Raw genomic sequence first — 23,654 nt, 5'->3', positions numbered from 1 at the left:
ATTAGTATTTACTTTTGGTAAAGCAATTGTAAAATGAATTACTTATAATTGTGATAGTATAAAAATCTGAAACCTTTACTTTACAATAAATAAAATTACCTATACCATATAAAACAAAATTTGAAGAAAGAATTATGAATAGAAGATAATTTTGTATATAAATACGCAGACATGGATCATAAAGGCAAATATGGTACTATGCATGTTAATTTTTATATGTAAATTTCTGTATACCTGTATATTTTTTTCTTTTCTAATCAGTCTGATGAAAGTGTGTCAAAGCGTTTAAGAGTCATGAAGAAATCTGAGCAGTTGCTTCATTACAACAATGCAAAGACAAACAAAGAAATGAAATATTTTAATCTTGTTGGTGCTGAAGGTGATAATGCCTTGATTGTCAGATGCTACATTACATCTAAGTTCAACACTATTGAACCTGGATTGAGCTTCAGGTTTCAAAATTTAACTGCTCGAGGGAAAAGTGAATATTGGGTAACCAGCAAAACAATGATATCATACACATCTATAGTTGATGTAAGTCCAGATATTGTTCTTCCATACCTGCCAGAAAATTTACCACCAGATGGACTAAGCCATTCTCTACAGGAGGCATTGAATTCACCAGAAAAATCAAGTGTCATGGGAAAGATTGTTAAGGTAAATATATGTAACCTTCAGTTCTTATGAGTAAAGCATCTGGATAACTCAGAGAAATTTGAGAACTGATTTGCAATTTTCACTTGTTTCACAATTTTCAGTATTTGCAATTTTTGCATACAGGTTTCACCTATTAAGTATGTTAGAGATGGCAACCTTGCTGTCAAGTCATTGTTTCTTAAAGACAACAGCACTGTTGCAAAAGTTTGCCTTTTTGACAAACTTGCAGAAAATGAATATGCGGAAGGGAACAATTTGCAGATAACGGCAGTGTATCCCAAGAAGTACCTGGGTGTTGAACAGTTAACATCAACTGCATTTACAAAATGTCAGGTAGATAACAATTAAGTAAAAGTTATGATCAATCATTATATTTTGCATAATACTTTTTGTATGAAAGTGTATCTATGTCAGTGAATTATTATTCTGAAACTTCGCATCTTTTTACAGTTTTTGTCAGACCAAAACTTCCCTGACAAGACGGAAGAAGATTTTCAAAGGTTTCAGAGCGATGGAGATTTTTTGGACTCTACCAGTGATTTGATGCCATCGTTGGTAACATTAACGGATATTTTGGACATAGACATCTACGATGTGTGCGGTAATGGTGGTAAGTATGAGAATGGTACAATGACAATGGCTCTTTTTCTCATAAATATGTTAGTATAATTTTTAAAGTTAAAAAATTTCCATCAGAAATTGATCTTAGGATGGCTTTACCTCAAGTGGCCTACACAGGATGAATGTTTAATTATTGCCAGAATTAAGAAAAGAAGAAAAAAGATAGTTGAGTTTGCGAAAGAGAATATTACGTTTCCAAAAAGTGTCAGATTCTAAAAAGTTGAAGATTATAATGTCATTGTTTAACAACATGTCAGAATTTAAAAATTTAGGGTTTTTTTGTTGTAAAAATGTATATATTTTCAGCTTGTAAAGAAAAAAAGATGATCAAAGAAAAGTGCCCTGTGTGTGGGGGACACACAAAAAAGGTGGAGAAAAACATCCGAGTAACTTTTCTGTTTTCAACAGAATCGAAAAGAGATGAAAAAGCAACCATCTTTAAAGATACTTTGAAGGAAGTCATGAAGGACACATTTACTATTGAATCAAAGGCAGCTTGCTTAAGTGTACTATTAGAGAAGTTGCCAATCAAGTTTAAATCCCAAGTTTCGGCACGTAACACTTTTTACGATATTAGTGATTGTTAAATGTTGCAAGATGGATGCAGTCACACACCTTCAGTTCACCTACAATGTAGATGTTGCCCCTTTTTTTGGTAGCTAATTTTTTTTTAAAGACCTTTTTAGATTTGTTTGAATTCATTATTACTAAGGAAGTATTAGAAGTACAAGAATGTAAGATTTGCACTTACTGTAGGCGCATGTATTTTTGTGTCGCCTGCGTTACGCAGTGGCGACATATAGGGATCACTATCCATCGTCTTGCGTCGTCGTCTGGCGTCGTCGTCACAAAAAATTTCTGTCACAGTTTTCTCAAGAACCACATGGGGCAACTCCCTGATATTTGGCACAGAGCATCAGTGTGGCCAACTATATTGTGTAAGACATTTTCGAATCTGTCGCTTATCAACTTCCTGTTTGCCGGGACTTAGAATTTTTTACAGCAAAAAAATTTCTGTCACAGTTTTCTCAAGAACCACATGGGGCAACTCCCTGATATTTGGCACAGAGCATCAGTGTAGCCAACTGTATTGTGTAAGACATTTTCGAATCTGTCGCTTATCAACTTCCTGTTTGCCGGGACTTAGAACTTTTTACAGCAAAAAAATTTCTGTCACAGTTTTCTCAAGAACCACATGGGGCAACTCCCTGATATTTGGCACAGAGCATCAGTGTGGCCAACTGTATTGTGTAAGACATTTTCGAATCTGTCGCTTATCAACTTCCTGTTTGCCGGGACTTAGAATTTTTTACAGCAAAAAAATTTCTGTCACAGTTTTCTCAAGAACCACATGGGGCAACTCCCTGATATTTGGCACAGAGCATCAGTGTGGCCAACTGTATTGTGTAAGACATTTTCGAATCTGTTGCTTATCAACTTCCTGTTTAGTGACAAAAACCATTTCAATAATTTACTTTTTCAACATTATACGTGATATATTACATATAGAATGAACTAGCAGGCGACACATGTCTTCCGGGGAAGACTTAATACTGCGTTTTGTATTATTATGCGACATAGGTTTCAGCTAGAAGTTCTTAGATTTGTTTGAAATTTTAGTTACTGTAAAAGTATTGCAAGTATTTAGCCTATGCACTTACTGTAGACACCTGAATTTTTTTTCATTTTGCAGAATTTGTTGTTTGATGTACAATAGCACTATCAAATATAATGAAGACCAAATGTCATCAATGTTCTGTTTTGCTTTTAAATTATTTTACATCATGATAAAACAATAACTTTTATAGCAATGGGTATAATATTTATTGTCAGTATTACAGTCTTATTTTTGTTCAGTATTGCTTTTCAAATATGATGTTTTTTATTCTAGTCATTACAACCAGTCCATTCCATTTTTTCACTAGTCATCATATTTAGAAGTACTAACACTTAAGGACCCTCTATATACTGCACACTAAAAAGTTGTCATTTCATGTTATTTTTATGCAGTTAAACTGATCTGCTCTCATCTAATTTATTGATTTCTCCAAATATTACTTGATATATTAAATTCAAACATTTCTAACATTATGCTAAGTAATGTTACACTTTATTTGCATGTATTTTTCCCATTTAAATAAACAACCCTGATTTGCGTTCAGCAATAGTCCAATGCTATGGCGTATGCTATTTTGAAAAAATTTTCTCAGAGTAAATAGCTGCTTTCCTACAATGAAGATGCAATAGATGGCTCAGTATTTATACCTTTATATGAAATAATTTTTCAATGTCTAGAAAAAAATTTTCATCAGTGTATATAGTGTCCTTAATTGTTTGTTCATTAACCTTTGAAGTCCACATTTGATATCTTTTTTTGTTTTGTTTTGAAAAATGCATAATTCCAAGGGTGCTAAAGAATGTTTTGATTATTGCATTATACTATTTTGTTAAATATTGTCACAGGTTGTGCCAATAAAATTTTAAATCTTGAATAAATCTGATTTATTTCATAGCGAAAGGTTATGATTTTTGGATAACCCAAATTAAATGTCACAGTTTTAATATGGAAAGTGTGAAATTAAATTAATGCAGTATTCATGCAACAGTCATTGGTTGAATTATTTTGCACATTAGAAAATGTTTGCTTAATATATTCAAGTGATAAAAGCTCGATATTTTCCAATAATGAATATTGTAAATATTCATAAAACTTATAACATCCAAGGAGCAGAATAACCCATATCTATTATTTTGAGGTCATTCAGATGAGGCTTGTAAGCCATGGTCCTGTGTCACGATAGGCGTTAGCACGATAAAGAACCCTCACTGGTCAATTCGCCCGAAGGTGACGTCTCTATAAGAGTGAAAAATTCGAGAATGAGACTTAAAGCAGCATATAAACACATTACTCTGAGGTCACAATGGTTTAAGGTTAAGGTTCAGACTGCTCTTAAAAAAAGTCCACTGGAGAACCTTTGCCTACTGGACATACACGTAGTTCACAGATCTTTAAGGACTAACAGATTACTGTTCATTTTGTATGTTAATGGGTGGAATTTGGACACTTGTCCAATCAATATGTTTACGAGACAGTTTTAGTTTATGGAAGCAATGATACTCTCTTGGAAATTTGTTCGGCCCATAACTTTGGTGCGTGCACCAATGTTTCTTGTTCACTAAGTGTAATGCGTTATTTAAAAATGTCTGAAGAGCGGATCTCCATAACTAGAGAGAGTAACATCACCATTTCTTCACAGTGGTGGGAGAGGACAACTAACACCCTACCATAAAATTTTTAGTCCCCTGGGTAGGGGTATTCGATGATTCCGAACCCGATGTTTATTCTTTAATTGTAAAGCGTTATGCATAAAAACTGGAGGGGCGGATCTCCGTAACTAGAGAGAGTAACATCACCATTTCTTCACAGTGGTGGGAGAGGACCACTAATACCCTACCACCAAAATTTCAGTCCCCTGGGTAGGGGTCTTCGATGAATTCGAACCCGATGTTTTTTCACTAAGTGTAATGCGTTATGCATAAAAATTGGATGGGCGGATCTCCGTAACTAGAGAGAGTAACATCACCATTTCTTCACAGTGGTGGGAGAGGACCACTAATACCCTACCACCAAAATTTCAGTTTCCTGGGTAGGGGTCTTCGATGATTCCGAAGGCGATGTTTATTCACTAAGTGTAATGCGTTATGCATAAAACTTGGAGGGGCGAATCTCCGTAGCTAGAGAGAGTAACATCACCATTTCTTCACAGTGGTGGGAGAGGACCACTAATACCCTACCACCAAAATTTCAGTTTCCTGGGTAGGGGTCTTCGATGATTCCGAACCCGATGTTTATTCACTAAGTGTAATGCGTTATTTAAAAATGTCTGAGGAGCGAATCTCCATAACTAAAGAGAGTAACATCACCATTTTTTCACAGTGGTGGGAGAGGACCACTAACACCCTACCCTAAAAATTTCAGTCCCCTGGGTAGGGGTCTTCGATGATTCCGAACCCGATGTTTATTCAATAAGTGTAATGCGTTATGCATAAAAATTGGAGGGGCGGATCTCCGTAACTAGAGAGATTACCATCACCATTTCTTCACAGTGTTTGGGGTTGGTAACTGGCACCCCATCCTTATAATTCCAGTGTGGTGTTGTTTTATGCATATAGAAATTTGAATTGCGAACTGCGTTCTGGAATGCAGTTCACTATTGAATTGCGGATAGTGAACTGCGAACTGCGTTCCAAAATCTAATTGCCGTTTTGTTTGGCCACTTTAGGCTATTTATCCTGTCTTATGGGCGGAAAAGGTACAGACTTGGTTCACACCCCCACTCCGTGATATTTTCTGGATCCGCTCCTGTGAATGTTGTCATTTTGTTGTTGTACATATATGTAGATGTTTACTCAGGCGTATTCTGCTTCACATACAGTCTGTATACTAGAGTATGTACCTAGATAATTATATCATGATTTATTTACGAGAGAGAGAGAGAGAGAGAGAGAGAGAGAGAGAGAGAGAGAGAGAGAGAGAGAGAAATGATCCGCCTCATGTAATCATAATCTCTACTCTCTAGCAGCATATACATGATCTGCACATGCTTAATGCCAAGCGAAGATGTCCAAGAATCCATTTTTAAACCGCTTTGTGAAACATAATTTAGGCCCGCCTAAATATCAGCAAAACTTTGTCAGTCAGACTAACTTACGCCAAAATCTACGCCTTTTTGAGGATCAGTCCTTGGACTAAGTCCGAAACGAGATATAAATACGTGTACTAATTATAGCGCTATATTGGTTGAAGAAGCGGTTAATCGTCCTTGATGCAGTGCATGTACATGTAACGTGTGAGGATTCTTTAACGTGCTAACGCCTACCGCGATACAGGAACCGCATTTTTCAGGTATCCGAAGAGTTTCAAAGACCCTCGAAATAGCCGAAGGTTTGGCGAAGGCGAAATTACTACTTACGTCTTGTGTTTGACGCGGCCATGCCATAAGCCGGTAGGGGTAGAGCGTTCGCTTTGTTACCGGAAAGTCAAAAGTTCCGAGTCCTATCACATTAAAAACGGAGGTCCCGTGTCAAGACAGGTGTTGACACATTAAGGAACTCTCACTGCTACAGCCGTAAGCAATTTTTATAAGCATAGGTCTGAATTTATGATATTTCACCTTTAACTGTTGACGTCTCAATGTAAGTGAAAAATTCTCAGCAAACGAGCGGGGCTCGAACGCACGATCTGCCTACGAGGCGAGCGCTCTACCACTGCGCTACCGCGACTGGTGGTATAAGTGTCGATGAACTTTGTAATTGTCCTTGATACGTTGTATGTAATATGTTTGTGTACACTCGGTTTGAGTGATCTTTTTGTTTAAACCAGTTAAGTGTATTAAAACGCGTAAACTTGGTAAGATTAGACATTAGGTGATGTCCCCTGTCGTCTGTAAGTCAAATCTGGAACATGGAATTGTTATCAACCACGTAAAATTAGTATAGTAAACACAGGTGTTTTTAATGTGATTAAAATTGTGTGTGTGTAGGGGGGATGTTGATAAATTTATTTTGTTAACTCACCTGAGCCAAAGGCTCAAGTGAGCTTTTCTGATCAAAATTTGTCCGTTGTCTGGCGTCGTCGTCGTAAACTTTTCACATTTTCGACTTCTTCTCAAGAACGGCGGGACCAATTTCAACCAAACTTGCCACAAAGCATCCTTGGGTGAAGGGCTTTCAGGTTTGTTCAAATGAACGGCCCTGTTCCTTTCAAAGGGGAGATAATCACAAAAATGCAGAAATAGGGTGGGGTCATTTAAAAATATCCTCAACCACCGGGCCAGAAAAGCTGAAATTTACATGAAAGCTTCCTGACATAGTACAAATTCAAGTTTGATCAAATCATCCTCCGCCAAGGGTTGGATGGGACCACAATAGGGGATCAAAGATTTACATACAAATATATAGGGAAAATCTTTAAAACTCTTCTTCTCAAGAACCACTGAGCCACAAAAGCTGATTTTTACATGAAAGCTTCCTGATATAGTGCAGATTCAAGTTTGTTCAAATCATGGCCACCGGGGGGGGGGGGTAGGATGGGGCCACAAGGGGGGATCAAAGTTTTACATACAAATACAAATATATAAGGCAAATCTTTAAAAATCTTCTTCTCAAGAATCACTGAGCCAGAAATTTACATGAAAGCTTCGTGACATAATGACCCCCGGGGGTTGGATGGGGCCAAAATAGGGGATCAAAGTTTTACATACTAATATATAGGGAAAATCTTTAAAAATCTTCTTCTCAAGAACCACTGAACCAGAATAGCTGATATTTACATGAAAACTTCCCAACATAGTGCGGATTTACGTTTGTTCAAATCATGGCCCCCGGGATTAGGATGGGGCCACAATAGGGGGATCAAAGTTTTATTTACAAATATAAGGAAAATCATTAAAAATCCTCTTCTCAAGAACCATTGGGCCAAAGAAGTTGACATTTACATGAAAGCTTTCTGACATAGTGTAGATTCAAGTTTGCAAAAATCATGACCTCCAGGGGTAGGTTGGGGCCACAATAGGGACTAAGGTTTTACATGCAAATATATATGGAAAGTCTTCAGATATGGCCCAAGGTGACTCAAGTGAGTGATGTGGCCCATGGGCCTCTTGTTGTAGAATTGTAATTTTTGATATTTCAATGACAGAAAATATAAGGTTTATAAACTTTTGTTATTAATATTGGTAGAAAACCTATTCAGATTATATTATTACAAAATTATATTGTCTTCTCATTTAGAAATTGTGTTCTATATAATGCTATATTTTCACGTGGTCCAAAATCTTTATTTTGATAAATCTTAAACTTATGGATAAAGTTACAATCAACACTATCATAATAGCACATTCTACAGCAAAATAAAATTTCCAGATTTAGACTGCTTTAATATACCTAGTACTCTTACAAAATATGTGTCAAGATGAATTTTCTTCTTCAGAGTGTGACTGTAGGTGAAGGGTGGTCACACACGGAATCTGGAGGTTGATGTATGGAACGTGTGATTATCAACTCTGTGTTATGTCCTTAACTCCTGATCTTCAGAGAACCTGAGAAATCACGAGAATACTGTGACAGTATTGTGAGAGAACCTGAGAATTCACGAGAACTTGATGTAACAGTGTCGTGAGAGAACTCGAGAAGTCACGAGAACTTGATGTGACATTGTTGTGAGAGAACCTGAGAATTCACAAGAACTTGATGTGACAATGTTGTGAGAGAACCCGAGAAATCACGAGAACTTGATGTGACAATTTTGTTTTTATAGAAACCGAGAAATCACGAGAACTTGACGTGACAGTGTTGTGAAAGAACCTGAGAAATCACGAGAACTTGATGTAACAGTGTTGCGAGAGAACCCGAGAAATCATGAGAACTTGATGTGACAGTGTTGTGAGAAAACCCGAGAAATCACGAGAACTTGACGTGACAGTGTTGTGAGAGGACATGAGAAATCACGTGAATTTGACGTGATAGTGTTGTGAGAGAACTTGGGAAATCACGAGAACTTGACGTGACAGTGTTGTGAGAGAACCTGAGAAATCACGAGAACTTGATGTGACAGTGTTTCGAGAGAACCTGAGAAATCACGAGAACTTGATGTGACAGTGTTGCGAGAGAACCCGAGAAATCATGAGAACTTGATGTGACAGTGTTGTGAGAAAACCCGAGAAATCACGAGAACTTGACGTGACAGTGTTGTGAGAGAACTTGGGAAATCACGAGAACTCGATGTTACAATGTTGTGAACTGTTCCTGTTTTCGTGTTCCTGACAACCTCCCTTACCAAAATGTAAAGTTTGCTGCAAATTTGCTGCAAGTTTGCGGCAAACAAATCAGTGTGTCAGAACTGTTTGCCAGAAGTGTGCAGCTAATGCCGCTAGCGGCATACAGTGTGCCACTAGCAGCACACAGTGTGCCACTAGTGGCACAGTGTGCCAGAAGTGCACCACAACTTTTCCTAAACGATACAGTGTGCCAGAAGTGCACCACAACTTTTTCTTTGGTATTCAGAATCAAAACTGTGTGCCAGAAGTGCACCACAACTTTTTCTTTGGTATTCAGAATCAAGTGCCAGAAGTTCACAACTTTTTTCTTAAAATTTTAGAACTGAAACAGCAAGGGCACCAAAGTTCACGACTTTTCTTGAATATTTAGAATAAAAGAGCCATTTCAATATATCCATCACAACATTTTCTATAATAGAACATATATGCAACATTTCTCGCACCCCTTCCATCCACCTTCTTGTCTTAATGGGAATTAGCGGTCATTTTGTCACCAAATATTGAATTCAATGAAAGTTGCCCTATAATAGTTATTATATATTAAAGTAATAAATACACTTGTATTTAATTATTTCAAACGCCTTTAAACCTCTTGAAAATGATTATGTGATTTTGGTGATTGAATATTATTGTCTTGCAAGACAGTATAATTATTCTCTAGTTACCTTTGCATACTGTCAGCAAAATGTAAATGCTGTTTTTTGTTTTTATTTGAGAAATGATTTGATTTGGGTGCAGTGAATACTTCTTCCGTATATATTTCTTTACATTAAAAGTGGTCCTCTAACGGTGCCTGGAATCTGTGCAATACCCCCAAAAAAGTGCTATACCCAGAAAAAAGTACACTATACCCAATACTGCGATAATATACACAGGATATCCTCTTAGATGAGTTGAGAAATGGTTATCTGGAAAAAATGGTACACTGAATTGGTACCGTTACCGTTATACAGCCAATTCATAGAAAAATCCAATACATCCGGCGCCATTTGCCGGCGCCATTGCTTGTGACGTATTATAAGGTATACCACGCCCGATCAAATTAAAGACGATGATGTAGTTTAAATGTTGGTGGGTCTTTCTAAGTTTATAAATTCAAGTATATGTATAATTTTTTATTTTTTAATGTAAGATGATGCCCCATCACCTGTCATTTTGTCACCAAAATGAATTCAATGGATTTTTAATTATTTTTTTTTTATTATTAAATATCATGAATTTAACACCAGTATTTAATTATTTCAAACACTTAACACTTTTTAATCTCAAAAGCAGGCATGAGTATGTAATTTAAGTGATTAAATAATTTTTTTGCAAGACAAAATTTCTTCCTTACAAATTGTTTACACTATAAGCTATGTATATTGCTTATGCACCACAGGTTAAACAAGCAATTAATTATAACAATGAAAATAAATAACAATCATTCGGAGGTACTGATACTGGCAAAGTTAACACTTCTGCACTGCACACATCTATAATTACATTTATACATGAAATACTAATTGTAGACAGGATTTAAATTAACAACCTGATATATTAGATAAGTTAACCCAACTGTTTCAGAAACAGCTGAAAATGATATTGTTGCTTGAATACATATAAAACTGCAATCAAATCAGTATAATTATAGTTTAGTAAGTACAGTATGCAAGTATAAAAAAATATGCACATGCAGGCTCCTTTAACGTAGTATTTGTTTTCTCTTTTTTAATTGTTTTATTAGTACATACCTATTCCATTTAGAAATTCAATGAGAATTTTTAAAAGAAATGGTTGCCATAACTGGAAATTAACATATATTTATCCATTGATATGTAAACATAGTATACAGTACTAGGTCATAAGTAAGTTCCCAAAAAAAATGTTCACTATATATTTAATACAAAACCATATACTTTTAAACAATTTTTCTGACCGCATTTCTTCATCAATTTTGATGAAATAAAAAGCACTGATCTCAGAAGTATTCACAGTAGCATATAATAATTTAAGAATAAATATATGATAATATATTGTAAAGATATGACGATTTTAACACGAATCTTAATTTGAGAGTATATACTATTTATATAAGTATGTGTAATTTGGGGGGGGGGGGGGGGGGGGTAAGAGAAGATTTTGAAAAAAAGATAGATTTGCATTAAATATATAGAGAAAATTCTCTTTGTGAACTTACTTATGGCCAACTACTGTAGTAAGGAATACCGTTATGTACAGAAATGAAACGTACGTTACAAGCCAGAGCAGGTATTTTATATTTCATTATCAGTGATATATAAAAGGTACGCATAACAACAGATTTTTTGATGAAGTTCGATAGCATGAATGAGTTGAAAAATGATAAGTTCTATTGTGTGTTTTTCAAATTGGTAAATCGCAGAGCTCAGATAAGGTGCGTATCAGTGTAAATACTCATTAAATTTTACCAAATACGCATTTAAGTTGAAAACCATGCGTATAATTACTCATTAGCGAATGTAAATACGCTTTACACTCCCAAAGTAATGCTTATTAGTCCGCGTATTTGTGATACATGTAGTATGATATAAATATGAATTATCTATTCATATGAAGTGAGGTTAGCCCAGGGATTGATCATACATGATATTTAGCGCTATGAAATACATTTGGATGACAATCACAATTTTGAAAAATTGGAAGAGTTAACTCAAAACACTATTATATATTCCTAATTGTTATACTTTCTTTCTTAAAGAGTTATTGTGCGGTCGAAAGCACAGGGAAAAAAACCCTTGTATTATCGATCGTGGACGAATGATATACAAAATTAGATCATAATCATGTGACTTGAATGTCTGACATATTCAAATTTAATGCATCAATGATAAATATCAAATTTCAAATGACAATGAATAGTTTTAAATTAAAGAACTACAAAGGATTTTCTCCGTAAATAGCTGGAGCGGCCTTTTAGTATAAACTTTAAGTTCAAGTTTAACGGAAGAAGTATCGTTTATCTGGTGACATCTTCTGTGCTGTGCAAAAGAACAACGATAATCAGTAAATTAAAAAAATACACTTTTGAATTCTTCTGAAAAGCAAAATACTCATTGATTAGAAAATCAGGGGGTAAATACTCTTTGAGATAAAAAATTAACTGGAGCTCTGTAAATGTGTATCTTATAAAGTCATGTCGCCGATCCATAGGTTTCATTTTTTAAAAGAGAATATAGCCTTTGATTTATCCAAATTTTAATATTGTGTTCTCTTAGCGTATGGATAAGAATGAAACGTACAGTATTTCATGTTTTGAAAAAACGAGTTTTTCAATGCAATATATGCCTGGTGAAAATAGTATAATACATGAAACATGAAATACTGTACGTTTCATTCATCTTGCGTATTTGTAATCGAATATAAAAAATTATGAAATGTCCTTAACCTTTGTTTAAGCAACAATGCATTGTTCGAAACCTGCGTTACTGACTAGCATACGTTACCAAATCATACGACATTGTGTTAAAAATTTGTCTAATTTTGCACAAAGTATATGACCGCGTGGTTTTGAAGTAATTTATGTTTAAGATTCTAATGAAATCAGAAACAATGCAGAAATTAGTAATTGGATACAAGTTTGACGAGATCACTGATTTTGAAATCTGGTGATGTAAACAAATTTAACATGGATATGCCAATTTTTAGACGATATTGTTCCCATTTCTGAAATTGTAGATGATGATTCTGACTACATATAATTACGACATTATGGGGGGATGCACCTTATATATTGTAACGTACATTTCTTATATCATAAACTACTCAATTGTATTGAAGATCGAACTTTACATTCCGTCAATCATGATACATTATTTCCACTGTCAGAAAATGATAGTGTCAAATATTCCAAACATTAATATATATTGTTTGTAACATACACGTACGTCTGTTAGCAATGCTAGATTGAAGGAACGTGAAATATTGTATGAAATATCAGTTGTAAATGATGGTTTTCCTATTAGATATGATGTTTCAATGTGGTCCTATCAAATCCTTTACAAATACGATTTATAGCTTGAGAATTGTGAATAAAGACGATAGAGCATTTATATAAAAAATTATCCACCATTTTTTCTGCTTGTCAAGATGTTTTGAGAAGCCAATAAACTTTCAATTTGTGATTCCGACCCCCTTTCCTTTGAAAAACGATGATACCCCCTGGTCAACGGATATTTATTGTTAAGGCAATACTAGTTATACTTGATGATTATGATAGCCCCATATAGACAATTTCATCTCTATTCATATTTGCAGAAAATGTCACTCAACAGAGCGGAAAGTCGACACATACACACACACACACACACACACACACACACACACATATATATACCAAAATTAAGTATGGAAAATGAGTTTTGCAAACGTGAAATGTACGTTATGTGTGCGTTATCTGTTTTGGAACCCCATGAGTGCAGACACTTAAGGTTTCTAGAATGTGTATGATTTCCTTTATGTCTGAGTTTATAATGTTTGACAACAATATCTTAACACGGTTTCCATTGATGTTTTCAATATTCTGGCAGCATAATTTCGTATCAGACATTATACATATTGATAGAGACACTAATGCAATATCACCTTTCAAAAATGAATACATGATCTCAGCGAAGCGTACATTGTGTTAATTTACTTGGTATTGAGGGTGCTTATGTTTGACATTGTGTAAAAAATGAAACGCATTATAATTACATGCATATAATTATATTTGTCTTGTCTTTTCTGCAAACATTTAGCAATATGAATAAGTATAGAAGGACAGTTTTGGAATTCTTTAATTGTTTTTTCAGAATAAAGATTTGTGTACATTAACTGAGAATTTATCTATCTACATGTATCTATCTATCTATCTATCTATCTATCTATCTATCTATCTATCTATATATATATAAATATATATATATATATATCAGCATAAAAAGAATTCTGAGTTTTAGCTAAACACTATGTATTATATATATATATACATGTATATATATATATATATATATATATATATATATATATATATATATATATATAATTCTGCTTTATCCAACGATGAGAATTTCATGCCATTTCATGAAGGCCATAATGCTGATCCCTTTATTTGTGTATGGATCAGTCATTAAAACCTTTTTTTCTTTAAGCATGAGATGGTTGAACTGTAAGATGCGAATTGTAAGTGACTGCTCAAAGAAAAAATATATGCATCAAAGTATAAAATTCCGCTAAAAATCTGTATAATGTTATTTAGATTACGGAGAGAAAGTCACAAAATCCGTAGGACAAAAAGTCACAGGACAAAAAGTCACAATGATGATTTTTGATTAGATAGGACAGATAGGATAAAAAGTCACAATGGTGACTTTTGATTAGATAGGACAGATAGGATAAAAAGTCACAATGATGACTTTTGATTAGATAGGATAAAAAGTCACGGGACAAAACCTCACTGGACTAAAAGTCACAAATATGCTCACTAAAGCTGTTGTTCAGACACCAGACAACAAGAAACAAGCCAGCTTTGTGATATCACAGTTGTTTTCAATGAATTATATAGTTAAATTTAATGCTGAGAAGTGATTGATTTCATTTATCATATTTTTAATCCCAATAAAGGTCATTAATTATTGAAAGTAAATGATACAACTTGACTCTTTGAAGATACCCTATTGTGTATACACAGAACTGTTACCAACACATGACCCCCATATCCTGTTACTGTAGCCTGTTTAACACCCCTTTGTGTATACACAACTACTGACAGAAGACCCTGTTTATTGAAACCCTATATAAACCTCCAATGACACCTCAGGCATTTGGTATTTTGCTATTTGTATACATGAAATATGTATGATTTGATGAGAAATATAAATTTCTTTGTGCTATATGGAATATAGTCAAATGTATATTAATGAGGGGAAAAAAAAAAGAAATAATGATACATAAATAAGTCAGTGATTTCAATGCATTGCTCTATAATAAAATGGTTATTTAATAAGCAAACAATTTACCACTTTGTAACCACCATCATATTTATACAAATCAGGACATTAGCCATAAGAAAAATATGAATTTTTGAATCATTCATAGTTTCCATATGTTTCCAGCTCTAGCCACGTGAAGGCCTCCTTTCTGTAGAGCCATAATTTCTGTTTTTGAAATGAAAAATTTATAGCCAAAGGACCAAAACCATGAAGAGTAGAACATACAAAAAAATTATAACAAAAATAAATAAATTTTGTGATACTAACATTAACCAATTTCAGTTGTTGATAATTTGTTTTTCTACTGTGTGAAATAAAATTAGTGAAGCGTAATAACCAAAACCATAAAGAATGTAGTGGACAACAATGTAAATTACACAAAAAATCTATGGTATTTCATTAACATAATACAATTTTTCTGTTTGTAAAAAAGAAAGTATTAAAGTCAAAGGACCAAAGCCATAAAAATGCACTAGATAAAAAAATGTAAATACTACATTTGTACAATAACATTATCATAGAATTACAAACATTTAATGAAACAACTGAATTTCTTCCTAACCTACACAAGATCAAGCTGTATTCACTGGACACACCCGTCTGTCGGGGGAGGAATAAGCCTGAAAGTAACCCTACTCAAAGTTCTAACCTACACAAGATCAAGCTGTATTCAGTGGACACACCCGTCTGGCGGGGTAGGAATAAGCCTGAAAGTAACCCTACTCTAAGTTCTAACCTACATAATATCAAACTGTATTCACTGGACACACCCGTCTGGCGGGGGAGGAATAAGCCTGAAAGTAACCCTACTCTAAGTTCTAACCTACATATTCATTTTTTAAAATTATAATGTAGTAAATTTTGAGAACTTAGAGCAGGGTTACTTTCAGGCTTATTCCTACCCCGCCAGACGGGTGTGTCCACTGAATACAGCTTGATCTTGTGTAGGTTAGAACTTTGAGTAGGGTTACTTTCAGGCTTATTACTCACCCATTCCATTTGCATTTTGTTAATTTTAATGTTCATATGTTCTGGACTTTAGCTGCATAACTTTTTTTATGCTAATATAATGTTACAAATGTTTGTTTTTTTCAATTATGAATCTCATATGGTCTTTTAAAATTCTCTAAATATTTATTTTTTTGTTTTGTTGTAATGGTTTTTGTTGGCATCCTCTTTTTCCCAAACAAGGATATCGTAATGAAATATATAATCTTAATGATTTTTATATGAAACGGATTGTTTTATTTTTAAAAAAAATTATAATTATGTAATATTGAAATATTTTTTATAGTATTAAGTGTTTATATTCCTATCTCTTTTCATCTATTGATCTGTACTTTTTATGGTCAAGGTCCTAAAATATTTCATTGCTTCATTTAAAAAACAAACTAAAGATGTTTCGTGTATTTTTAATTTTTGTCTCTCGTATTTATAGTTTTGGTCCTTTGGTTTTGATATTTTTATCTAACATGAGCAGAAAATGACATGCCAATGAAATTCTTGTTTGTAAATGTAAAACTAAAGATGTTTTAAATTTTTGTCTCTTATATTTTTGATAGTTTGGTTTCCTTTGGTTTCAATATTTTTTATTTAACATAAGCAAAAAATAAATTATAAATGTAAATTTACAGATGTTTTATGTGTTTTAAATTTTTGTATGTTGTGTTCTTCATGATTTTGGTCCTTTGGCTTTAAATTTTTCATTTCAAAAAAAAGAAATTATGGCTCTACAGAAAGGAGGCCTCCACGTGGCTAGGGCTGGGAACATATGGAAACTATGAATGTTTAAATAAATTTCAAATTCATGTTTTCCTTATGGCTAACTTCCTTATTTATATTAGTGTGTATGTGTGTGTATTTGTGTGTATTTGTCTTGCAAGAAAATTATTTAATCACTTAAATTACATACTCATGCCTGCCTTTGAGATTAAAAAGTGTTTGAAATAATTAAATACTGGTGTTAAATTCATGATATTTAATTTTTAAAAAAATTAAAAATCCATTGAATTCATTTTGGTGACAAAATGACAGGTGATGGGGCATCAACTTATATTAAAAAATAAAAAAAATATACATATATTTGAATTTATAAACTTAGAAAAACCCACCATCATTTAAACTACATCATCGTCTTTAATTTGATCGGGCGTGGTATACCTTATAATACGTCACAAGCAATGGCGCCGGCAAATGGCGCCGGATGTATTGGATTTTTCTATGAATTGTCTGTATAACGGTAACGGTACCAATTCAGTGTACCATTTTTTCCAGATAACCATTTCTCAACCCATCTAAGAGGATATCCTGTGTATATTATCGCAGTATTGGGTATAGTGTACTTTTTTCTGGGTATAGCACTTTTTTGGGGGTATTGCACAGATTCCAGTAACCCGTTATCTAACGTAGTTTTATTAGGGTTAATTCTCTTGTTTTTGTACATAATAAAAAATAAATGTTTTTATTAGTCATCAATATGTATTTCAATATCATCGAGAGATTTTGAGGGAAAAAAAGAAAATGGTTGTCATCACTTTCACAGCTAATGCCCCTTTAAAATAAGATGTAAGTGCACAGGTATCTCAATTTTAATCTGATTAGAAAAAAAAAGTGAAGAAAAAATATCTATATCTAAATAAATGGAGAGAGAGAGAGAGAGAGAGAGAGAGAGAGAGAGAGAGAGAGAGGTTTCTTTTCTTTTCTTTATTTACATGTATATCTGTTGATTACAATTCAGATATACTGGGTTTGTGAGTTGAAATTAATCAAATGAGAGTGGTAAAAATTCACCTCTATATCGTATAATTTACATATCAGGATTTTATCCAGGTACGTTATTCTCACCAGGTTTGTGGAATGCTAATTGATACTAAGTTAAAATAATCTAAGCTGTATACCAAAGTAGGTCTTCATGGGGCTTTACGGCTCTATGCATCGCAAATAGAGATCGGGTTCAATGCGTCGGGTGTGGGATTCACTCAATATTATATGCTGAGCGCGAAAGTTGATATCAACAGACGCCATGATGTGATACCGGTAAACATCTTGAACATGAATCGAGAACAGGAGTTGATGCAGATATTCTGAGGAGAATCTTCTAATCATTGAGTAAGTGATTTACTGTGTATTTATAGTTATAAACTCTCTAATATATTGTTCAAAACGAAACTGACCATCGCTCATTGTATGTTGTTGCGTCAAATCTTGCAAGTCAGTCACTCAGTGTTTACGTTTATAAATTTACATGCTTCATTCAATTCTTTGAAATTATGTGGAATTTATTTTTTTTAAATTTCCTTTGTATGATATTAGACTCCTTCTAGTTGCATTATCGTAGCCATCGCGGATTTTTTCTTCTTATACATTTGGACAGTACCATATAGGCACTTAAAAAAAAAATGGAGAGAGAGGGGAAAAGGCCGAAAAACAAACAAATAATTAGGCCTATTTCCGTAATAATTATGCTATTTTTTGTTTACTTTCTACTCGGGTTATATTTGCAAAACTGAATAGTTTATTCAGTAAATGGTGTTTTTTAATGAATGGTTGATTTTTTTTATTCAAATGCTTATGATTTAAACCCAGATGTCCAGTTAGAAAAGTTAAACTGCATTATGATCAGGGATGTGACCTCCAGAATCTCAATTTTGTCACTCCCATCAATGCATATACGTTATTAAAATGGATTGAAGATCTTGTCTTGGCAATAAAGTGAATTTGTACGTAAAGTCTGGTCAGCATGATATTAACAGTTGTACATCAAATATTGCATTTATTAGCCCAATGGGCTATAACGCAACATTGATTATTTCTCGGCTTTGAAAATCGGTGGCCCCAGGTGTCGGGCGACGGTAATTACATGTACACACCCCTGAATGATTCCTCCTATGTTAGACGCCTTGCAAACTTGTATATAGGACGGCCAATGGTATCTCGTAATTATTTACAATTTTATATCTTTTTCAGAATATATTTCATGATAGTCGTGAAGATACAGAAGTTGTGATGGTGTGTTGATAGGCTGTCTTCAACTTGCCATATCTGAGAGTTCCAACATGCAGGCCTGGATTAATGTGTATAAATCACTAATGAAGTTACTTAGTGTTATTTAGTTTTTAAAAATAGAATGACATTTCAATTTATACACACTTGCCAAGTGAATCTGATGAGACTGCTACATGTATTTGTGAGTAAAGGCACTCTGTCTTAACCGAAAAACTATTTACAGTTTATCACAACAAATGGATGGGACAGTAGAGTTGTTGCGGACAATATGTGATTGTGATGACCAAGTACTGAACAAGTGGAAGATTAGAAGAAGGTCCAGAATTCAATCATGTTTTTGATTCTAAGGCGCAGACAGCATGGAGATAGTCCTATTATTCTCCCATTCATCTATGATGGAGAAACTTGTGTAAATGTTTACAGTGTTCTCCCTAATAAATGCTCACAAGTCTGTATTAATTTATCAGAATATAAAGTCCTTCACAGTACTGACTTTAAAATTCATGTAGATTGTCTCCAGATTTTTCTGAGGAAAAGTGCATAGTTTACATGTGTGAATTTTGAATATATTTCATTCTTGTCTGCAAATGTTGCCGAAACCTGTTATTGATGCACAATGCACATAGTCATGTTATGCAAATGATAGACCTCCTTTTTAATTACATGTCCTTAAGATCATGTCAACTCCTTTGTCTTAATTGTATATACAATTCTAGCATTTATAGCATCATTTGTATAGCACTTGCTAGTTTAGTAAGGATTTTATTTTTTTAAAACTTTCATTTGACGTGATTGATCTAAAACGGCCAAAATTCACAAATCTATTTAAATCACAACCTGACCTTAGGCCAGAAAAGTGCCACAGTGGGTTGATATTTTTCTCTTGGATCTTGAAAGAAATTATTTATGCAGCAGTTTCCAAATAAAATGTACTCTCATGGCCAGGGTGGGACTTCACCGAGAACTTTTTAACATTGCACAATGCAATATTTGTGGATTAGAAGCTGTTGCAGTTTCTTTAAGTTTTCTCTCACATCTTGTTATAATTATATTTTATATTTTTGGTAGGGTTGCACAATGTGCAAACAGTTTATAAAATGGTGAATGACTGGTGGGCAAGCGACAATAGCGTCCCTGTAATAGTACCTACTTTGTGTAATCAACTCCTTTCACACCTCTCACTTGATGTTCCTCAAACTTTGTAGAGTTGTTAGGGATACATCAAAGATGTGTGTGTACCTTTTTGAAAGTGATCAGACATTTTTTGAAAAATTTACTTGTAGTTAAACTTCGTCATTTTTTAAGCATTTCTGTAATCGACAGTACCTATTTTGTGTAATCAACTCCTCGTATACCTCTGATTTGACATTCCTCAAACTGTGTACAGTTGTTATGAATACATTGAAGATGTGCATGTGTTTTTTAAAGTGATCAGACATTTTAGATAAAAAAAATGTACATGTAGTTGAACTTAAGTCATTTTAAAGCATTTTTTGAATAGATGGTAACTATTTTGTGTAATCAAATCCTCATGCACCTCTAACTTGACATTCCTTAAACTTTGTACAGTTGTTATGAACACATTGAAGATGTGTATGCGTCTTTTTGAAAATGATTATACTTTTTTTTTTAAAAATTACGTGTAGTTGAACTTGGTCATTTTATATGCATTTCTTGAATAGATGGTACCTATTTTATGTGATCAACTCGTGCACATCTAAATTGATATTCCTCAAACTTTGTACAGTAGTTATGGACACATTGAAGATGTGCATTTGTCTTTTTGAAAGTGATCAGACTTTTTTCAAAAAAATTACAGTTAGTTGAACTTTGTCATTTTTTTTAAAGCATTTCCTGAATAGATGGTACCTATTTTTTTTAATCAACTCTTCTTACAGCATTTATTTGACATTCTTCAGACCTTGAACAGCTGTTATGGAAGCATTGGAAATGTGCATGTGTCTTTTCGGAAGTGATCAGGCATTCTTTGAAAAATTTACATGTGCATGGTGAAGTTGAACTTAGTCATTTTTTAAGCATGGTACTTTATGTAACCAACTTAGCTTTTACTTAAGATTTTCCAGACCCTGTACATTATAGATGTTATAAAAACATTGAAGATACATGTTAACATTTTAAAAATGCTTCTCTCTTTTTTTTTTTCTTTTTTTTTTTTTTGTTGTTGTTGAAAAATTCTACCTTTAATTTGTCATTTTTCCAGTATGTTTCTACTGTTCCTATGATAGATAACATATTTTACAAGAACTGGTCATTTCTGTTTTTGAATCTCTCTTTTTTTTAAATTAGTATTTTTGAATATATGTTAATTACTTGATATGTCACTCATTGTTCTTGAAATTATATTATTTGAATTATTATTGTGTTTTTGTTTTGTAATATGACAGTTTATATAGGATCCCTTAATTTCGAGCAGACAGTGTCACAAGTGTGCCGCAAGTTTGCTGCAAACTGTGTGCCAGTAGTGTGCAGCAAGAGTGTGCCGCAAGTTTGCCGCAAACTGTGTGCCAGAGAAAAATTTGCATACGAAAAGTTTACTTGCGGCAAATATGCCGCACACTGTGTGCCAGAAGTGTGCAGCAAGTGTGTGCCGCAAGTTTGCTGCAAACTGTGTGCCAGAGGAAAAATTTGCATACGAAAAGTATACTTGCGGCAAATGTGCCGCAACTAGTTGCGGCAAACTTGCTGCAAATTTGCAGCAACTGTGTGCCAGAGGGCTTATATTTTGGTAAGGGCTGGTGAAGTTAATAATTTCCGAGATGAACTGTTATGTTACCCGCCTTTTCTTTAAAGTGAACTTTGGTATATATTGTATTACGTATACTGGACATTTATCATAGGAGTGAGGGCTTTCATTGAAAGGTTTGCGACTAGGTTTTTATATCCATTTCTCCATGAACAAAATGATTGATATATTTAATGCTTATAAATCAATTACAAACTAAAAACTGTCAATTGTCCATGAAATGTACTATCAACATTGTCGAAATAGAAATAAACATTTGTGAACAGCTGCAGGTCCGCGGAATAATTTACACGCATGTCGGCCGCAAGCAGAAATCAACAGCAATTGCAGTTTTCTCTGATTTACTGCAAGATACTCAGTTTAGGACATAATGTATATTAAAAGAACAGTTTTGAAAAACAGAATTGTTAATCGGACTTGAATTTGGGGCTGAAGAAACGCTTGCCGCCTGTTGATTGAACGTAAACAGATTCAATATGTGGGTGCTTGCCACGCTTATTTGTGGCTACGCTCGATTTCTCGCTGTCACTGGATAGATTGTCAGTATTAGAATTAGCCGAGGCTATATTAGACAGTTTTGCTCATCGCGAATTTTTAATAATTTGTGCACTCCCTTGAATAACTACGGACTGGGCCCTCGTTCCGATGACACCCGATCCAATGACTACTGGAATCTAAAATTCCATATGTTACCTATCTCCATACTCATACATGCCTTCAAACATTTAGTGATATATTACCATCACTTTTATATAAAATATATGTACTAAATCTCTGTATACAATTGTGTAATTGTGATGAGAAATAAATTCAGTTCAGTTCAGTTTACATAACGTGGCGTAATTTCACCCAGCCTCGCTCAAAGCTTACATTGTGTAACGGGAACCAGTTTGACTATGGCCGCAAAGTGTACCAAGTCTGCCCAAAGTATAAATGAATAGTAAAATTACTTTAAACTTTATGAAGTAATACTAAGGAACAGACCCAGCTCACTAAATTATGCAAATGTACAATGACTGATCCTGTTTTATTCAACCCAGGTTCTGAAATTCCCAGATTATGATCAACACCTTGAAAGAAGAAGACAGTTTGAAATTTTAACAGTTAATTTATAATAGTATAATACTGAATATTTTGTAGTTGAGGCCATCATTAAAAATAGTTTTGTTTGATGTACTCTGACCCACATTTTTCAAGGTGGGTCGGTAGGTAAGTTTTTTTTTTTTGTTTTTTTTTTTATGTCATGAAATTTTCTAATATTTTATTTTAAAATAAGGAGAATTTTCTATTTTTCAAGGGAACAAAAAAAAAATTAAATTTCAAATTGCTGGAAAAAAAATGATCGAGTAGGAGCAGATTTGACGGGTTGGTCGGAGTACATCAAACAAATCAATTTTTATTTTTGGCCTGATAACAAATAAGTCTCCAAAATAATATCAGTGTGTAAATAAGAAAAAATAAAAGGTAGAAAAATAAGTTAATAACTGAATAGATAATAACAAAGTAATTAAATTGATAACATAAATTTAAGGGAGGAAAAATAAGAGTGTGATAACCTCCGAAAAATATATCAGAATAGATGGGAATGAGCTTCCATATACAACCAAGGAGATTCCATACAACACCCTAAAAATCATAGTGAACCTCTATACAAGTAGACTGAAAATTTCCTAGAGCCCTAATCCTTACACAGGGGAGAAGGCAATTAATTTATCAAAAATAGCACAATAAAGGCCTAAAAATACTAAAGGGGAACTCTAATTCATCCTTGAACCAATG

General features: G+C 33.8%; 1 protein-coding gene across 1 annotated transcript; it reads left to right on the top strand.

Moving 5' to 3' along the window:
* Positions 1 to 73: 73 nt before the first annotated feature.
* LOC130052971 (uncharacterized) lies at positions 74 to 2,122 on the top strand. Its single transcript, XM_056159339.1, has 4 exons — positions 74 to 657; positions 781 to 990; positions 1,108 to 1,267; positions 1,585 to 2,122. The coding sequence occupies exons 1-4, from the start codon at positions 295 to 297 to the stop codon at positions 1,863 to 1,865; spliced, it is 1,014 nt and encodes a 337-aa protein (XP_056015314.1). The 5' UTR covers positions 74 to 294; the 3' UTR covers positions 1,866 to 2,122.
* Positions 2,123 to 23,654: the final 21,532 nt, after the last annotated feature.

The sequence above is a fragment of the Ostrea edulis genome, chromosome 3 (genome assembly GCF_947568905.1).
Source record: "Ostrea edulis chromosome 3, xbOstEdul1.1, whole genome shotgun sequence".
Taxonomy (NCBI): domain Eukaryota; kingdom Metazoa; phylum Mollusca; class Bivalvia; order Ostreida; family Ostreidae; genus Ostrea; species Ostrea edulis.
The sequence above is the reverse complement of the archived record's forward strand: the minus strand, read 5'-3'. Positions and strand labels throughout refer to the sequence as shown.

Excerpts from the sequence above, each read along its gene's own strand:
- LOC130052971 (XM_056159339.1), top strand. The coding sequence starts at position 295 with ATGAAGAAATCTGAGCAGTTGCTTCATTACAACAATGCAAAGACAAAC. Across the intron at positions 991-1,107 it reads CTGCATTTACAAAATGTCAG|TTTTTGTCAGACCAAAACTT; the intron begins GTAGATAACAAT and ends ATCTTTTTACAG. Across the intron at positions 1,268-1,584 it reads CGATGTGTGCGGTAATGGTG|CTTGTAAAGAAAAAAAGATG; the intron begins GTAAGTATGAGA and ends ATATATTTTCAG.